This window comes from Ctenocephalides felis, unplaced genomic scaffold, assembly GCF_003426905.1.
Source record: "Ctenocephalides felis isolate EL2017-DRISC unplaced genomic scaffold, ASM342690v1 CF-g0.4_SCAFFOLD_03571, whole genome shotgun sequence".
In the NCBI taxonomy this organism is placed as follows: Eukaryota; Metazoa; Arthropoda; class Insecta; order Siphonaptera; family Pulicidae; genus Ctenocephalides; species Ctenocephalides felis.
This window is the reverse complement of record NW_020539725.1, coordinates 60,348,941-60,370,085: the sequence shown is the minus strand read 5'-3', so window position 1 is coordinate 60,370,085 and position 21,145 is coordinate 60,348,941. Positions and strand designations below refer to the sequence as shown.

The 21,145-nt window shown below is 26.3% G+C and overlaps 2 protein-coding genes across 2 annotated transcripts; both read left to right on the top strand.

Moving 5' to 3' along the window:
* Positions 1-3,349: 3,349 nt before the first annotated feature.
* LOC113386411 (phospholipase B1, membrane-associated-like) lies at positions 3,350-14,251 on the top strand. Its single transcript, XM_026624191.1, has 8 exons — positions 3,350-3,544; positions 3,604-3,727; positions 3,802-3,851; positions 9,208-9,350; positions 9,430-9,550; positions 9,614-9,773; positions 11,758-12,072; positions 14,079-14,251. Exons 1-8 carry the CDS (start codon positions 3,350-3,352, stop codon positions 14,249-14,251), a joined length of 1,281 nt encoding a protein of 426 aa, XP_026479976.1.
* A 2,392-nt stretch (positions 14,252-16,643) lies between these two features.
* On the top strand, positions 16,644-17,440 carry LOC113385030 (spliceosome-associated protein CWC27 homolog). Its single transcript, XM_026622832.1, has 3 exons — positions 16,644-16,726; positions 16,823-17,032; positions 17,096-17,440. The coding sequence occupies exons 1-3, from the start codon at positions 16,685-16,687 to the stop codon at positions 17,438-17,440; spliced, it is 597 nt and encodes a 198-aa protein (XP_026478617.1). The 5' UTR covers positions 16,644-16,684.
* Positions 17,441-21,145: the final 3,705 nt, after the last annotated feature.

The window sequence follows — 21,145 nt, the reverse complement described above, 5'->3', positions numbered from 1 at the left end:
TAAATGTGAATAGTATACAAAATTTGTAAAATTACTCAAAAATTCAAACGTTTTAAGAATTTCTGAATAGTATTTAATATATTATTTTAATAAAATGGATTATTAACTTCCGATTCGCTAATTTTATGTTTTCCCGACGCTTCAAGACTTTCTGAATCGAATTTGGAAAAAGTATGTATGTGTGTATGTGTGTGTGTGTGTGAACAGATTTTTTTAATCCATTTCGTCTAACTTAAAATCTAAAATATTATTGATAAATTAATAATATGATTGTTATTTATAGTTTATTTTTATTTCTTGGTTTATAAAGAATGCTAGATAAAAATTGTATTTACAAAAAAACTAGTAAATAACGTATTAAGCTTATAAATAAATAAAAATATATAAATTAGGAAATTTTATTCAATATATAAAAAAATATGCATATAATAAATGATAAAAAATAAAATAAAAAAATAATTATGAATAAAATAAATGTGTGAATAAATTAATAAATAAATATAAGAATGAAGAACTAGACAAGTATATTTTGAATAATTTATTTAATAAATAAATAAATATGCAAGTGGCAAATGAAAAAGCAAAATAAAAAATAATTATGAATGAAATAAATTGTATAAACAAATTAATATATGAATAAAGAACTAGTTGGTAAATTGCAAAAATAAACTAAAAAATTAATTATGAATTAAATAAATATATGAGTAAATTAACAAAAAAATACAAAGAAATGAACAAATATAAATTAAACAAAATATTGAATAAATATATAAATATGTAAATTGAAAATTAAAAAATTAACTAAAACATAATAATAAAATAAAAACTTAATATTTAAATAAGTTTATATTTTATAAATAAATATAAGAATGAAGAAATAAGCAAATATAACCAATTTTTTTGAAAAATATATATGCAAATAATAATTAAAAAATAAAATAAAAAGTTAATAATGAATTAAATGAATATATGAATAAATTTTTGTTTTATAAATAAATGTAAGAATGAAGAAATAAACAAATATATCCAAATTATTTAATAAATATATATAAAAATAATAAATAAAAAATAAAGTAAAAAATTAATAATAAAATAAAAAATAAATATATAAAATATTAATAAATAAATATATGATTGAAGAACTAGAATGTATTTTAAAAAAATTATTGAATAAATATATAAATATGCAAATGGAAATTAAAAAAATAACTAAAAAATTAATAATTAATTAAATAAATATGTGAATAAATTTATAAATACAAAAATAAACAAATATAATTTAAATAATTGATCTAAAAAATAAATAAATATGCTAATGATAAATAAAAAAATAAACTAAAAAATAAATTATGAATTGAATAAATCTATTAATGAATTAATAAATACAATATAGGATGAATTAATAAATAAAAAGATATGAAATATGTAAATTCAATATTCAATTTAAAAAATAAATAAATATGCAAATGGCAAATAAAAAATAAACTAAAAAGTTAATAATGAATGAATAAATTTATAAGTAAATGTAAGAATGAAGAAATAAACAAATTTAATCAAACAATTTATTTAATAAATAAATAAATATCCATATCATAAATAAATAAATTAATAGAGAAATCAATAAATATGCAAATGCATCAATAAATACATAAACAAATAAAGTTATGAATAAATAAATAAATGTTACTATTTTATTAATAATTGCGTTTTTAATTAAATGTAAATTTTTGAACATTTTAAATTATCCCAAAAAATAATTTATTCTTTTTTTCCTTGAAATAAAAAAAAAACAAATTTAACGTTCATAATTATATTAATTATTTAATAAAAATATCTTATATATTTAATAGAAATTTATTAACTCAAAAACTTCATTTTATATTCGTATAATAATTTATGGTTTGATTTTATTATTTTAACTTTATTATTCTGTATTAAATTTTAAATAAGTGTTTTTAATATTGAAAAAAGAATAAATTTACGTATATACACTAATTAATAATATTAATCAATATAAAATATTATATAACATAACAATAAATTATTTTATAATATCGATAAATAATTTAAACAACAATTTAAACAATTCATTTTGAAATTGAATCATTTCATTTTTTATAAATAAAAATACTAATTATTTATTAACAAAACAATTTATATTTGTTTTGAATTTGTTACTAAATTCCTTGTCTGGAATAATTCTTTAATTATTTATTTCAAAATTATTTATTAAACATTAAATAATTTAATACATTTAGAAATCTATTTTTCTAGATTAAATTTTTAATAAGTTATACTTTTATAATTTGCAATATTTAATTAATTTTATTTATTTCTTTGTGCGTTAAATTTTGATTATTTTAATATTCTCAATTGTCTTATAAAATTATTTATTGATACATTTAAATTTTAATATTCAAAATTGTTATATTATAATAATTAATATAATCATTTTTACTAATTTATTATTTTACAGAAATTGTAAAAAATATGTTTTTAATTCTATTGAATCTTAAATAAATAATTGTGTAATTGTGTGATATAATAATAAAAAATCAAGTAAAGTATATTTAGAGGTGAGTACATCTTTATTAAATTTTTTATAAATTTATATATGTATACATATATATATATATATAAATATATATATATATATATATATATATATACATAATTAGTTAATTATAAAAATGATAAAATTGTAAAAAGTGTGTTAAATTGTTTTATAGTTTTCCGAGGAAAAGAACAAAAACAATTTTATGGACATTTTAATAATGTCATAATAGAAGAAAAACATGACAATTATATATATATATATATATATATATAATAAAATATAATATTTATATATATATATATATATAAAAATTTATTTAAAAATTCCAAAATTCAATTAGTTGAAAATAACTTTTGTACAATTAAAAAAACGTTAACCATACACTTTCTGTTAATTAAATGATCATTAAATTAATAATTGATACTAATTATATTTTAATTTATATATATATATATATATATATATATATATATTAAATTATAAATAATTTATTTATAATAATCTTCAGAATAACATCAAATATAATTCATATTATTAATGACAATAAATTTATTTTTTTCGTCTAAATTAATTTTTATTTATTTTATTTATATGTACTAATATTTTATACTAAACTTATACCAAATATACTAAACTAATACTTTATACTAAATATACTAAATTTAACATACGTGATTTTTCAACAAAATCATGTGAAATTTAAATTATTATTTTATACTTATTTTTTATATAAAATTAAATCAATAATTATATGTTATTCAAGTCGCTTATCTCTTTTTACCTCAAGTTAAAATGGCACCAAAGTCAAAATTTATACCCCTGCTCCTGATTCTCTGGATATCACTGGAAAACATTGAAAGCCAAGTCAGTCCTGCAGATTCTGAGAGGTTCCGGGACCAATTTCGGTTCCTAAAAATGTTGGGCCTAAATTTGGCAGGAAGGTCTTCGAATAGTCCCAGAAATTTAAGGATTTACAGGAACCTAAACGTAAGCTAAAACTTTGCACAATTTTTTTACAATCTTATTGACTAATTTTTGTTATCTAGAAATTACAACCGTCAATGGACGAGATGCCTTTTCCTTGTTCTTTGGAAAATGGAAGGAGTTCTGAACCTCCAAAAAGTGTCCATAAATTGAAACCTGGTGATATTGATGTGATTGGAGCAATAGGTAATAAAAAATAATAAAAATAGTGCAAATTATTAAATTAAACTAAATTTATAAACAAAACTTTTACCATTCAGGAGATTCCTTAACAGCTGGTAACGGCGGAGCAGCTACTAATATATTTCAGGTAAAGGAAATTTTTTTGTAGCGCCTATAAATTATGGCAAACGATTCATTATACCTTTCTTCATCAGTCCACTTTCTATTGTGTCAGTTTTTTTTTACCCTTAAGCATAAAATATCCTGGTTGAACGATTCAGAATGACTTGAAACATCCAAGAAACATGAAAATTTAAATCTCATTTTTTTGTTGACTTTTATAATTTTTTTTTGTGTGTTAGAATCATTAGACAAAGTAATCATTTTTTAAAGCTAGCCAAAAATCGTTCTAGCAACTTGCTAATAGGCCAAGTTATAGCAAACGACTCATACTTGTCCACTTTATCAATCCACATTATTTTTTCTCAAGATTTTGCTGCATATCGTGGAATATCCTGGCCAATAGGTGTAGGAATTCTAGAATTTAGAATTGAACTATTTAGAATGACTTTGAAAAACATCACAGTACTAAATCAGAAATTCTAGTAAAACCATAAAGTTTTCCTTCATTAACTTATATATTTTTTGTGTATATAGATAAAGTCATTATTTTTTAAAGTTAGCCAAAAATTGTTTTAGCAACTTGCCAATAGGCCCAGTTGTAACAAACGATCTATATTTCCTCTCTTTATCAAACCACATTTTTTTGTTCAAGATTTTGCTGCGAATCGTAGAATATTCTGGTCAATAAGTGAAAGAAATTTAAAATTTATGGTTGACTTTAAAAAACATTACAGTAGTAAATCAAAAATTCTAGTAAAAACATAAAGTTTTCCTTCATTCACTTATATAATTTTTTTTGTATATAGATGAAGTCATCATTTTTTAAAGCTAGCCAAAAATAGTTCTAGCAACTTGCCAATAGGCCAAGTTGTAACAAACAATTTATATTACCTCTCTTTATCAAACCACATTATTTTTGTTCAAGATTTTGCTACGAAACATGAAATATCCTGGTCAGTAATTAATGGAAATTTTCAATTTTGAGTGTCAAATAAAGTAGAAAACACAAAATAGCAAACCATATTTTCAGAGATCTTCTTTTATAAACTTCTACAATTTTTGCGTATTTTTTGTCATCATTATCCAATGTCATCATGTTTTATAGCTAGCCAAAAAGAGTTTTAGCAACTTGCCAATAGACCAAGTTGTAACAAACAACTCATATTACCTCTCTTTATCAAACCACATTATTTTTGTTTAAGATTTTGCTGCAAATCGCGAAATATCCTGGTCAATAGGTGTAGGAATTCTACAATTTAGGGTTTAACGATTCAGAATGATTTTAAAAAACATTACAGTATTAAATCAGAAATTCTAGTAAAAACATAAAGTTTTCCTTCATTCACTTATATAATTTTTTTTTGTATATAGATAAAGTAATCATTTTTTAAAGCTAGCCAAAAATTGTTCTAGCAACTTGCCAATAGGCCAAGTTATAACAAACGACTCATACTTATCCACTTTATCAATCCACATTATTTTTTCTCAAAATTTTGCTGCAAATCGTGAAATATCCTGGTCAATAGGTGTAGGAATTCTACAATTTAGGGTTTAACGATTCAGAATGATTTTAAAAAACATTACAGTATTAAATCAGAAATTCTAATAAAACCATAAACTTTTTCTTTTTCAACTTTTATAATTTTTTGTGTATATAGAAAAAGTCATCATTTTTGAAGCTAGCCAAAAATCGTTCTAGCAACTTGCCAATAAGTCAAGTTGTAACAAATGATTCATATTTGCATTCTTTATCAAACCATATTACTTTTGTTCAAGATTTTGCTGCGAATCGTAGAATATTCTGGTCAATAAGTGAAAGAAATTTAAAATTTATGGTTGACTTTAAAAAACATTACAGTAGTAAATCAAAAATTCTAGTAAAAACATAAAGTTTTCCTTCATTCACTTATATAATTTTTTTTTGTATATAGATAAAGTAATCATTTTTTAAAGCTAGCCAAAAATTGTTCTAGCAACTTGCCAATAGACCAAGTTGTAACAAACGATTCATATTACCTCTCTTTATCAAACCACATTATTTTTGTTCAAGATTTTGCTACGAATCATGAAATATCCTGGTCAGTAATTAAAGGAAATTTTCAGTTCTGAGTGTCAAATAATTTAAAAGACACAAAATAGCAAACCAGATTTTCGGAGATCTTCTTTTATAAACTTCTACAATTTTTGCGTATTTTTTGCCATCATCAGACAGAGTCATCATATTTTAAAGCTTGCCAAAAAATATTCTAGCAACTTGCCAATAGGCCAAGTTATAACAAATGACTCATATTACTTATCTTTATCAAACCACATTATTTTTGTTCAAGATTTTGCTGCGAATCATGAAATATCCTGGCCAATAGATAGTGAACAATTGTAATTTTGAGGATCAAGCGTTACAGAAAGACAAGAAACGTCTAGAAAACAAAACATAATCGTTTTTTATCAATTTTAACAATTTTCTGTATATTTTGAATTTGTCATTCAAAGTCATCACATTTTATAGTTAGCCAAAAATTCTTCTAGCAACTTGCCAATAGGCCAAGTTGTAACAAACGATTCATATTTCTTCTCTTTATCAACCCACATTATTTTTTCTCAAGATTTTGCTGCTAATCATGAAATATCCTGGTCAATAGGTTGGTGGAAATTTTTCAATTTTGAGTGTCAAATAATTTAGAAGACACAAAATAGAAATCCAGATTTTTAGACAACTTGTTTTCTGAACTTTAAGAATTTTTGCATATTCAATGCCATTATTATCCAGAGTCATCATGTTTTATAGTTAGCCAAAAAATTTTCTAGCAACTTGCCAATAGGCCAAGTTGTAACAAACGATTCATATTTCCCCTCTTTATCAATTCACATAATTCTTTCTCAAGATTTTGCAGCGAATCGTGTAATATTCTGGTCAATAGGTGGTGGAAATTTCTAATTTGGTATGCCAAACGACTCAAAATGACTTAAAAAAGTGAAAATTGGCAAAAACTATTTCCTGAATTCTTGTCTTTTTGAATTTCTACCTTTTGTCCGTATGTTTTGTCATCATCATCCAGAGTCGTCATATTTTATAGTTAGCCAAAAATGGTTCTAGCAACTTGCCAATAGGCCAAGTTGTAACAAACGATTTATAATTCCTCTCTTTATTAAACCACATTCTGCTATCCCAAGTTTTTACCGAAAATCGAGGAATATCCTGGTCAATAGATTGTAAACAGTTGTGAATTTGAGGATCAAACGTTACAGAATGACAATGAACGTCCAGAAAACAAAACATAATCTTTTCTTTTATCAATTTTTACAAATTTTCATAATGTTTTGCCATCATGATCCAGAGCCATCATGTTTTATAGTTAGCCAACAAAATTTCTAGCAACTTGCCAATAGGCCAAGTTATAGCAAACGACTCACACTTATCCTCTTCGGTTTGTCCTGAGGAGCTCCTCAAAATCTTAATTTAATTTTCTAGACGTATTGTATTACAGTTTCGTCCCGGTACTTTTTTAGAGATTACCTAAATATCCTAAAATTTTGTGAGAAAAGTTAGCAGTTTTAGTAATTGTCATCATAGTATATGTATCAGGGTAGAACATACTAAGTTTTTACATCATTTGTACCAACGGTTTGTCCTGAGGAGCTCCTCAAAATCTTAACTTAATTTTCTAGACGTATTGTATTATAGTTTCGTCCCGGTACTTTTTTAGAGATTACCTAAATATCCTAAAATTTTGTGGGAAAAGTTAGCAGTTTTAGTAATTGTCATCGTAGTATATATATCAGGGTAGAACATACTAAATTTTTACATCATTTGTACCAACGGTTTGTCCTGAGGAGCTCCTCAAAATCTTAACTTAATTTTCTAGACGTATTGTATTATGGTTTCGTCCCCATACTTTTTTAAGGATTACCTAAATATCCAAAAATTTTGTGAGAAATGTTAGCAGTTTTAGTAATAGTCATCATACCATATATATCAAGGTAGAACATACTAAGTTTTTACATCAGTTGTACCAACGGTTTGTCCTGAGGAGCTCCTCAAAATCTTAACTTAATGTTCTAGACGTATTGTAATATAGTTTCGTCCCGGTACTTTTTTAGAGATTACCTAAATATCCTAAAATTTTGTGAGAAAAGTTATCAGTTTTAGTAATTGTCACCATAGTATATGTATCAGTGTACAGTATACTAAATTTATACATCATTTGTAACAACGGTTTGTCCTGAGGAGCTCAACAAAATCTTAACTTAATTTTCTAGACGTATTGTATTATAGTTTCGTCCCGGCACTTTTTTAGAGATTACCTAAATATCCTAAAGTTTTGTGAGAAAAGTTAGCAGTTTTAGTAATTGTCATCATAGTATATGTATCAGGGTAGAACATACTAAGTTTTTACATCATTTGTACCAACGGTTTGTCCTGAGGAGCTCCTCAAAATCTTAACTTAATGTTCTAGACGTATTGTAATATAGTTTCGTCCCGGTACTTTTTTAGAGATTACCTAAATATCCTAAAATTTTATGAGAAAAGTTAGCAGTTTTAGTAATTGTCATCATAGTATATGTATCAGGGTAGAACATACTAAGTTTTTACATCATTTGTACCAACGGTTTGTCCTGAGGAGCTCCTCAAAATCTTAACTTAATTTTCTAGACGTATTGTATTATAGTTTCGTCCCGGCACTTTTTGAGAGATTACCTAAATATCCTAAAATTTTGTGAGAAATGTCAGCAGTTTTAGTAATTGTCATCATACCATATATATCAGGGTAGAACATACTAAGTTTTTACATCATTTGTACCAACGGTTTGTCCTGAAGAGCTCCTCAAAATCTTAATTTAATTTTCTAGACGTCCCGGCACTTTTTGAGAGATTACTTAAATATCCTAAAATTTTGTGGAAAAAGTTATCAGTTTTAGTATTTGTCACCATAGTACAGTAGAACTCCAATTATCCGAACTTCGACTATCCGAATCGCCGATTATCCGAATCACTTTCCAAAAAAAAAATTGTTTAAACAATGGCTAAGTGCGCTATTATTCTTCCACCAGCAAAGCCAGTGTTTGTTTTGATTTGACGGAGATGTTTACAAAACAATGATTTTTATTTCTAAACTTGTACATAAGTACATTTTATTTATATTTAAAACATGTGAAAATGTCATGTTTCTTTCATTTAATTCAATAAAAAAATAGTGCAATATCAAAACGTAACTTTTTTTCTCTCCAATGGCAATTTAAAAAAAAAACTCCGATTATCCGAATATTTGGTTATCCGAATGGGTCCCGGTCCCCAATTGTTCGGATAATTGGAGTTCTACTGTATATGTATTAGTTTATAATGTACTAAATTTATACAATTTTTCAATCCACATTTTTCCCAGGTTTTCACCGAAAATCGTGGAATTTCTTGGTCAATAGGAGGCCAAGGTACCTGGAGAGAGTATCTAACGTTGCCCAATATGCTCAAGGAGTACAATCCAAAATTGTTTGGATATTCTTTGGCGGATTCCTTCACGTTTCACAAGTAACTTAAAAATAATTTTTGATTCATAACAATCGGTACAGTAGTACAATCTGGTAAATTTTTATTTATTTTATTTTAGGGAATCACAATTCAACGTTGCAGAAGCTGGTGCCATGTCCAGAGACACGCCTTATATGGCCAAGATGTTGGTGAAGAGGATTTCTAGTGATCCGCGGGTTAATTTTGCGAAACATTGGAAGGTACGTTGGTAAATAATAAATTGCAAAATCTGGATTCAAGTAATTTTTGTTACTTTTTTTTAGTTGATAACTATGATGATCGGTCCAAACGATTTTTGCCTGGACATTTGCTACAAGGATAAACCTGAAGACATTCTGGAGCAGCACAGGGAACATCTGCATGCTGTTTTGAGAACGTTGAAACAAATGCCCAGAACTCTGGTACAAATTGTTCTTTCACCAAGTAAGTCTCAACGACAAACCTTGTGCTACTCCTAGTGCTAAGTTTAATTAACTTCCCGTAGGCTAGTTGTAGTAATAGGCCGAAAATCGAGAATGAATTTTTTTGCATCTCTCGACGTTTTGAAGGTTTCTGATCATTCTGAATAAATTATTACATCTTTTTTTATTTTCCATAAAATATTTTTCTAATTTTTTTTGGATTAAAAGTTCAAAAAATTACCCAGGCTAAGCACAGTAAATGTTGCACCCAAGTGCGTTTAGACTGTTTGTGTACTACTGGAGCACTTTTTTAATTTTGTGAAAAACTATTGAAAAGTGTGAAAATGCCGCCAAGCTAAACACAGTATAAGTGAAAATGTCGCACAGAATTATTTACAAATGTATTAAAATTTTAATTTGCTCGTCAGTAGAGACCCTTTTTGTATTAGAATTTTGATTTGCTCGTCAGTAGAATCCCTTTTTGCTATTAACATTTTAATTTGTACGTCAGTTGAGTCCCTTTTTGTACTGAAATTTTAATTTGTTCGTCAGTAGAGTCTTTTTTTCTTTTAAAATTTCTATTTGGTCGTTAGCATAGTCCCTTTTTTCTATTGATATTTTAATTTGTACGCCAGTGGAGTTTCCATTTCTAATGACATTCTCAATTGCCCATCAGTAGAGTCCCTTTTTGTACTTGAATGATAATTTGTCCGTCAGTAAAGTTCTTTAGTGTATTGATATTTTAATACGCTCGTCAGTAGAGCTCCTTTTCTAATATACTCGTCGGTAAAATCCCTTTTTGTAATGACATTTTAAAGTAGAGTTCCTTTATTTTATTGACACTTTAATTTGCTTGTTAGTAGAGTCCATTTTTTTAATATTCTCGTCAGTAAAGTCTCTATTTGTATTGACATTTCGATATGCTCATCAGTAAAGTCCCTTTTTCTGTCAACATTTTAATTTGATTGTCAGTAGAGTCCCTTTTATTTTCTTTATTTTCCATAAAATATTTTCGTAATTTTGAATTAAAAATTCAAAAAATGACCCAGGCTAAGCACAGTCATATTCTAGGTAGTTTTTTAATTTGCTCGTCAGTAGAGTCCCTTTTTTCTTTTAATATTTTTTATTTCAGTTTAATCGTCAGTAGAGTCCTTTTTCTTCTCAGAGCAAAAGCTGGGAAATTATTAAAAAGACTATACTGGCGAGCAAAATCTATAAGAGACAAAAAGGGACTCTACTGACGAGCAAAGGATAGAAAATTAATAAAAGGACTATACTGACGAGGAATAGTTAAAATATACCAAAAAGGGACTCTACTGACGAGCAAAAGGATAGAAAATAATAAAAGGACTCTACTGACGAGCTAAAGCAAAAAATATACAAAAAAGGACTCTATTGACGGGCAAACTAATCTAGAATTAATAAAAGGACTCTACTAACGAGCTAAATCTAAAATATATAAAGTCGGAGTCCTTTTTATTTTCATGTCTGGTAAAATACAGTTGATGATGAAAAATACTAAATACTAAATACAAAAATTCAAAAAAATACCCGGGCTACTGGTACAAATGTTTACCCAAGTGCGTTTAGACTGTCTATGTGCTGGAGCACTTTTTCAATTTGAAGAAAACTATTAAAAAATGTGAAAATGCCGCCAAGCATAGCACAGTATAAGTGAGAGTGTCGCACAGAATTAATTGCAAATGCGTTTAGGCTGTGACTGTATGGGAGCACTTTTTTAATTTTGTGCAAATTTGGCAAATATTTTTTTTTGAAATTGAGTTCGAAATAAAATGACGATTGTTAATGTTCCGGAGATAAATTGATTTATGATTTATGATTTACATTTGATTTGCTCAGATATAACAATAAGATAGCAAAAATAATGAAACCTACAGTATTTATTATTAACGTTTAAAATTCCTCGAATATAATTCATTACGGTACGGAAAGTTCCAGTAATTTGCCTCAAGACACGATTTTTGAGTTTTAATTCTATTTTCCAGACGTTGCCCTGTTGACTAAATTCCTCAACCGTCCCTTATCCTGTCGTCTGACCCATCTGATGGAATGCCCTTGTTTCTTCGGGGCGATGCATTCGCACAAAAGGGCTCATTATGAAGAAGTTATCAGACAATGGCAGAAAATTGACAAGGAGGTCGCCGATTTGCCAGAATATGCCGATACCGAAGATTTTGGAGTCGTCGTGCAAACTTTTCCGGAAAAACTGGTTTTTCCTTTGAGCGATGATGGTAAAAGTACTGATTTTACGCTGCTCAGCGCTGATTGCTTCCACTTCAGCCAGAAGGGATACTCTAGGGGTAAGGGATAGTTGATTGTCGTTTATGGTCTCTAATGACATTCTCTATACAATGTTCATCTCTATATGTCACTATTTGTCTCTCTCACACAATATACATTGTTCTTTCGTTATTCTATCCATATGACATGCTATAATTATCTTTTAATGCATTTGTACTAAGCGAGCTTAAAGAAGTTTTACTTCAAAAATATCAGATTGTATCTTTTATGGCATGTTGGGTATCGTTTAAAAGGTATCGATGAGTAGAAAACGAAAAAACGATTATATTATAATAAACACTTTATTAACACACCTCATCTTGAATCACTCGTTTATTGTTTCTAATGACACTCTATACAATATTCATCTCTATATGTCACTATTTGTCTCTCTCACACAATATACATTATTCTTTTGTTATTCTATTCTATTTACGTCAACATAATTATCTTTTAATGCATTTGTACCAAGCGAGCTTAAAGAAGTTTTACTTCAAAAAATTCAATAGTGTTTTTGTGGCATGTGGGGTATCGTGTGAAAGGTATTTTTGAATAGAATCCGAATACTGGAATAAACTACGTGATTATTCTACAATATGTACACTTTTTACAAATTTGTAGCAGAGGAGTCTAAAGAAGTTTTACTTCAAAAATTTTAGATAGTATTTTTTATGGCACGTTGGGTGTCGTTTAAAAGGTCTCGATAAGTAGAAGACAAATACTGAAATCAATTGTATGGTTTATTCATAAAATATACACGTTTCATAAATTTGTAGTAAACGAGCTTAAAGAAGTTTTACTGCAATGTTTTAATTTATTGATTTTTTTAGGTGTTATATTTTTCTACCGAATACTAAAATTACCTATGTGATATATCCACAAAATATACAATTTTTATGTATTTGTAGCGGATGAGTCTAAAGAAGTTTTACTTCAAAAATTTTAGATAGTATCTTTTATCGCATGTTGGGTATCGTTTAAAAGGTCTCGACGAATAGAAGACGATTTAAAAAAAAATTATTTGTAACTAATACTGAAATTTACTATGTGATTTATCCATAAAATATACACTTTTTACGAATTTGTATCTGAAAAGTCTAAAGAAGTTTTACTTCAGAAAATTCAGATTGTGTTATTATGGCATGTTGGGTATCGTTTTAAAGGTCTTTTTGATTAGAATCCGAATACTGAAATTAACTATATGGTCTGTTCATAAAATATACGCTTTTTATGAATTTGTAGTAAGCGAGCTTAAAGAAGTTTTACTTGAAAAATTTCAAATTGTATCATTTAAAAGATCTCGACAAGTAGAAGACGATTTTTTCAAAAATAAATATTATTTGTAACTAATACTAAAATTAATTATGTAATTTATCCACAAAATATACACTTTTTATGAATTTGTACCAGAGAAGTCTAAAGAAGTTTTACTTTAAAAATGTTAGATTGTGTTTTTATGGCATATGGGGTATCATTTGAAAGGCCTTTCTGAATAGAATCTAAATACCGAAATTAACTTTGTGAATTGTCTACAAAATACACACATTTTACGAATTTACAGCAGAGGAGTCTAAAGAAGTTTTACTTCAAAAATTTTAGATTGTATTTCATGGCATGTGGGATATCATTTGAAAGCCCTTTTCAAATAGAATTTAAATGCGGAAATTAACTTTGTGATTTGTCCACAAAAAATACGATTTTTATTAATTTGTAGTGAGCGAGCTTGAAGAAGTTTTACTTCAAAAATTTCAGATAGTATTTTTTTGGCATGTGGGGTATCGTTTGAAAAGTCTCGACGAGTAGAAAACGAAAAAAATGATTATATTGTAATAAAAACTTTATTAACACACCTCATCTCTAATTACTCGTTTATTGTCTCTAATGACACTCTCTATACGTCACTATTCGTCTCTCTCACACAATATACATTATTCCTTTGTTATTTTATCCATATATCATGCAATTTACGCCTATATATTTTTTTATCTATTTATTTTTTATCTATTTATTTTTTTATCAATTTTAGCAACGAATGCGCTCTGGAACAATATGTTTGAACCGGTTGGAAACAAATCGATGACTTGGAAAAAACAATTTGAACATTTCAACTGTCCAACTTTAAATAATCCTTATATTTGCACAAATAAAAATTGTGGACGACAAGGGTACGATGAAAAGGAAAACGAGACGGATACATAATTAAAATAAGATAATATGAAATAGTTATAAAAGTTAGGTTAGGTTCGGGTTGGAAATACTTGGACGGTTCGTTAGAATTCTGTTTTATGAATTCGCATTTTAATAATATTGAATTAGGTTTTTTTTATTGGTCTTTGACTCACTTTAATTTAATTAATTAATTTAATTAATTACGTTAATTTTAGGCGGTTTTTAAATATTTTTTAAAACATTTTTTCGAGACTTTCGAAATTTTTAGTCCATCATATTTAAAGTTTTATTCATTTGTGTAATCATATATTTTGCTACGATGAATAGTACTTTCTTTAAAACTATAATGTCACAATTTTGGGATTTGGTTTTTATTTGAACATTTTTTTGATAATTTTACATAAAAAAGTACATAATAAACTTTGCAGGTCAAAATAATATTGAGATCACAAACAAAACTGTTTCTGTTACGTTGTATTAACGTAACGTATTTCTGTAACGTTGTACTAACGTAACTCTGTTTCATAACAGTTACGTTAAAGTTGAAATTAAATTGTGGTTTTTGACTACCTAAAGAAGTTTATGTTTTTAGACGTTTCAAGTCATTCTGAACCCTTTGATACTTGCTGCTTAGTTAATTACTTGATGCTTAGTTAATTTTAGGCGGTTTTTCAGAATTTTCGTAAAACATTTCTCGGATATTTTTAGTACTCTCTTTAAAACTATCAAGTCACAATTTTGGGATTTGGTTTTTATTTGAACATTTTTTGGTAATTTTGCATAAAAAAGTAATTAACTTTGCAAGTCAAAATAAAATTGAGATTACAAACAAAACTATTTCTGTTACATTCTATTAACGTAACCGTATTTCAATTACGTTGTATTGACGTAACTTTGTTTCATAACAGTTACTGCAAAAATTTGTTTTTTTTTTTACGTTTCAAGTCATTCTGAAACCTTTGATACTTGATTCTTAATACTTAAATAAAGTGCCAGTTAAATAATTATTATAATAATATATATTAAGTTTATTTATTTAAGTTATTTACGATGATCAAGTTGTTATATAATTCGATCATGAATTAATTATGTATTTATAATAATTTAAGTTTGTCGTTTAGTAAGTTTAGGATTTAATAAACATATAAATAATCGTGCCATTAATATAAAAATGATAAATTGTTCTGTAATTTTATACAAAATTTTATTTAAAAACAAAATTGGTTAGCACTATTTAATTTTGTAGCTTTATTATTTTAATATTAATATTTTACCAATAACTCAAATATGAATCAAATTTATAATTTTAGTATGTTCATTATTATTTATTTTATTTATTTATTTGTACAACTATAGGATGTAATATAATATACTTGCATTCAATAAACTTTATTTGATTTTTACCATAAAATGCTCAAAATATTTGTTTATATATTATTTATTTAAAATTGTTTTGTAGAATACATTTGAATTTAGCGTCATTTATTTATATAAATAAATTTGAAAACATTTGATATATGATATAAATTTGATATATTATGTTTACATTTGATATATTGTTGTTTAATAAAATAATAGAAATAGATTATATGATTTACGATTATAAATATTATTGAATTAAAAAACTATTAAAAAAATTTAAATTTGCGTTTGAATTTGGCGCCATTTTTGCAAACTGTCAAGAATATTTTCAAAAATTCATATATGCATTTAAATACGTTATAGATTTAGAAATAACTTGAATTATGAATTATATGTGATTTTAATATAGTCAACCATTTACTTAAATATTTTACATGTGTTTTTAATTTACATTTTTAATTTTTAAAAATGACGCCATTTTGATTGAAAACTGATTGACATTCAATAAACTTTATTTTTAAAATAATTAATAAAAGAGATATGTTGATGTTAAAAAGACATTAAAAATGTAATTTGTATGATTCACAATATTATTATTTTAAAAAACTAATAATATCTGTTTATATAATATATACTCTTCTTTTATCTATGTAAAATTGATTAAAATTAGCATTTGAATTTGGCGCCATTTTTGTAAACTGTCAAGAATATTTTTAAAAATTTATATATGTATTTAAATATGTTATAGATCTAAAAATAAGTCAAATTGTAGCTTATATGTGATTCAAATAATATAATTTATCATTTATTAAATTATTACACATAGTTTTTGATTCAAACAAATTTATTGTTAAACATTTTTTAATATGGCGCCATTTTCATTGAAAACTGTCAAGATGTTTACAAATGTCAAAACTTAACCTTTACGATTTCTTTAAATTGTGTAAAAATAACTGAAAGAAATCAATATATTATGAATTATTGAATGATAATAATACTTTAATTTGTGTGTGAAAAGTGTAAACGTGTGTGGTTAAATTAAATTAAAGTTTTAACTTATTTTAATAGAATTTTTGTATATATTTAATAAATTAGAGCAAAATGAGTAGTATTTATATACAAGAGCCTCCGACGTCAGGAAAGGTAATAAATAATTTATTTATATTCATAATTTAGCGTTTTTGTTAGTATTGTATATGTAAAGGTTAGTTTCTCATAAATCTATTTATTTCTTTGTAGGTTTTGCTAAAAACAACAGTAGGTGACATCGACGTAGAACTATGGGCAAAAGAGGCTCCAAAAGCATGCAGAAACTTCATACAACTCTGTATGGAAGGTTATTACGATGGTACAATATTTCACAGAGTCGTTAAAGGATTTATTGTCCAAGGAGGAGACCCCAATGGTGACGGCACTGGAGGCGAATCAATTTATGGAGAACCTTTCAAAGTCTGAACTACAAATCAAAAACCAATTACACAAACAGAATCAATATTGTATTTCTTTTCTCAGGATGAGTTCCACCAGCGTCTCAGATTTGCCAGACGTGGTCTTCTTGCAATGGCAAATGCAGGAAAAGATGACAATGGGTCCCAATTCTTTTTCACCTTGGCAGCTACTCCGGAACTTCAAAACAAGCATACGATATTTGGTAAAGTCACTGGAGAGACTTTGTTCAATATGTTGAAGTTAGAAGAATGCGAAACTGATGACGATGAAAGGCCTATGTACCCGCAGAAGATATTGAAAGTTGAAATATTGAATAATCCTTTTTCTGATATCGTGCCGAGGGTTAGTAAGGAATTCGAGTTTAAGGAACCTGTTAAGGTTAAGGAGAAGAAGAAAGGAGTCAAGTGAGGGAATAGATATATAAATATATATGTATATATATATATATATATATATATTTATATGTTTATGCATAGTATTTTTTTTGTTTAGAAACTTTAAATTATTATCCTTTGGTGAAGAAGCAGAAGAAGATGAATTTGAAAGTACAAGTGCTAATCAGAAATATTCAACAAAAGGTAAATCTTCTCATGATATGTTAAAAAATGATCCTACGCTTGATAGTACACCTGCAGTTGATATTAGTGAGAAAAGCAGCAAAACTTCTAAACAAAGGTAAGATTTTTATTAATATTGATTTATGTAAAATATTGCCATTTTGTTTCTTATGAGATATTGCTTTTTTAGTGTGTGTTTTTTAATTAATTATTTAATTACTTATATTTTTTGTTCAAGACTTAGCAAATTTATTATGTCTTATCATAATAGACATATTCATGTATATCATAACTAAATTACAACATTCTAATACTAACAATACATCCTAAAGAGCTCTTTGAAAACAAACATTTGTTTTAATACCTCATACCCAATTATCCCAACCAATATTTTTTGTGTATTTTTTATTTAAATATTTATTAATTAAAATATTTTATCCGGGACTAGCCAATTTTAGTTTGTGGTATCAAAGTAGACATATTGAAGAACAAAATACCAAAATTTTACAAAACTCTAGTACTATAAGTGCGTCCTGAAGAGCTCCTTGAAATACAAACGTCTGTATAATGCTAGTCAAGGAAAAGTGTAAATTTATACAAAAATATAATTTATCTGCAAGATTTATCCTGAATTTATCACTTTTAATATTTTGGTCCAAAAGTAGACATATTGAAGAACAAAATACCAAAATTACAAACATCTAGTACTATAAGTGCGTCCTGAAGAGCTCCTTGAAAACAAATATTCGTTTGATTACCTCATACCCAATTATCCCAAGCAATATTTTTTGTGTATTTTTTATTTAAATATCTATTAATTAAAATTTTTTATCCGGCACTAGCCAATTTTAGTTTGTGGTATCAAAGTAGACATATTCATGTATATCATACCCAAATTACAACACTCTAGTACCATCAGTACGTCCTGAAGAGCTCCTTGAAATACAAACATCTGTAAAATGTTAGTGAAGGAAAAGTGTTTTTTTCAACAAAAATATTTATTACCTGCAAGATTTATTCCTAATTTATCACTTTTAATATTTTCGTCTAAAAGTAGACATAATGAAGAACAAAATACCAAAATTACAAACATCTAGTACTATAAGTGCGTCCTGAAGAGCTCTTTGAAATCAAATATTTGTTTTATTACCTCATACTCAATTACCCCAAGCAATATCTTTTGTGTATTTTTTACTTCAATATTTTTTAGTCATATTTTTTTATTAAGGGCTTACCAATTTTAGTTTGTGGTATCAAAGTAGACATATTTATGTATATCATACCCAAATTACAACACTCTAGTACCATCAGTACGTCCTGAAGAGCTCCTTGAAATACAAACATCTGTAAAATGTTAGTCAAGGAAAAGTGTAAATTTAGACAAAAATATAATTTATCTGCATGATTTATCCTGAATTTATCACTTTTAATATTTTGGTCCAAAAGTAGACATATTGAAGAACAAAATACCAAAATTACAAACATCTAGTACTATAAGTGCGTCCTGAAGAGCTCCTTGAAAACAAATATTCGTTTTATTACCTCATACTCAATTATCCCAATCAATATCTTTTGTGTATTTTTTACTTAAATATTTATCAGTCATATTTTTTTATTCAGGACTTACCAATTTTAGTTTGTGGTATTAAAGTAGACATATTCATGTATATCATACCTAAATTACAACACTCTAGTACCATCAGTACGTCCTGAAGAGCTCTTTGAAAACAAACATTTGTTTTATCACCTCATACCGCGAATTCCAATTATCCCAACCATTATCTTCAGTGTATTTCTTACTTAAATATCGATTAATTTTAAATTTTTATTCAGGACTTGCTAATTTTAGTTTCTGCTATCGAAATAGACATATTTATGTATATTATACCCAAATTTAAACAATCTAGTGCAAACACCACGTCCTGAAGAGCTCGTTGAATTACAAATTTTGACCAAAAAAATCAACTATAGCATGTTTTTCTAGACAAAAACAATAATTACCCGTATATTTTATTCTGAGACCTACAAATTTTATTAACTGTAGTCATAAAAGACATATTGAAGTACATAATACGAAAGTTACAACATTTTATTATCACCAATACGTCCTGAAGAGCTCTTCAAAATCTATATATAAATACATTATCAGTTTCTATGGTATATTTATCTAGTTAATTATTTAATTACTTATATTTTTTGTTCAAGACTTATCAATTTTAGTATTTTTTATCATAATAGTATGTCTATTTTATTTATTTAGTTTGTGGTATCAAAGTAGACATATTCATGTATATCATACCTAAATTTCAACACTCTAGTGCAAGCACTGCGTCCTGAAGAGCTCATTGAATTACAAATTTTGACTAAAAAAATCAACTATAGCTTTCTAGACAAAAACAATAATTACCCATATATTTTATTCAGAGACCTACAAATTTTATTAATTGTAGTCATAAAAGACATATTGAAGTACATAATAAAAAAGTTACAACATTTTATTATCATCAATACGTCCTGAAGAGTTCTTCAAAATCTATATATAAATACATTATCAGTTTCTTTAATATGTTTATCTAGTTAATTATTTAATTTCTTATATTTGTTGTTCAAGACTTATCAATTTTAGTATTTGTTATTACAGTAGACATATTCAAGTATAAAATTCCCAATATACAACTTTCTAGTATTAACAGTACGTCCTGAAGAGCTCCTTGAAAACAATATTCGTTTTATTACCTCATACCCAATTGTCCCAATCAATATCTTTTGTGTATTTTTTACTTAAATATTTATCAGTCATAATTTTTATTCGGGACTTGCTAATTTTAGTTTCTGCTATCAAAATAGACATATTCATGTATATCATACCCAAATTTCAACACTCTAGTACATACACCACGTCCTGAAGAGCTCGTTGAATTACAAATTTTGACCAAAAAAATCAACTATAGCATGTTTTTCTAGACAAAAACAATAATCCCGTATATTTATTCTAGACCTACAAATTTTATTAATTGTAGTCACAAAAGACATATTGAAGTACATAATAAAAAGTTACAACATTCTGTTATCATCAGTACGTTCTGAAGAGCTCTTCAAAATCTATATATGAATCTTATATCTTATCTACACGAATACCAATTTCTTTAGTATGTTTATATAGTTGCTTATTTAATTCAAGAGTCATCAATTTTAGTATTTGTTAATAAAGTAGACATATTCAATAACATACCCTAATACAACATTCTAGTACGACTAACAGTACGTCCTGAAGAGCTCGTTAAAACAAAAAATAATCAATGTGTATTTCTAGCTAAAATCCTAATTTACCAAATATTTTATTCTGAAATTTTAAATTTTTTTATGTGCGATAAAACTAGACATATTCAAATACAACATAGTTAAATTTTAACATTTTAGTACCATCAATGCATCCTGAAGAGCTCTTTGGAAACAAATATTGTTTTATTACTTGTTGAAAATACAATTAACTTTGTGCGTATTTTCAGACAAAACATAAATTACTCAAATATTTTATTCCCGATACATTAATTTT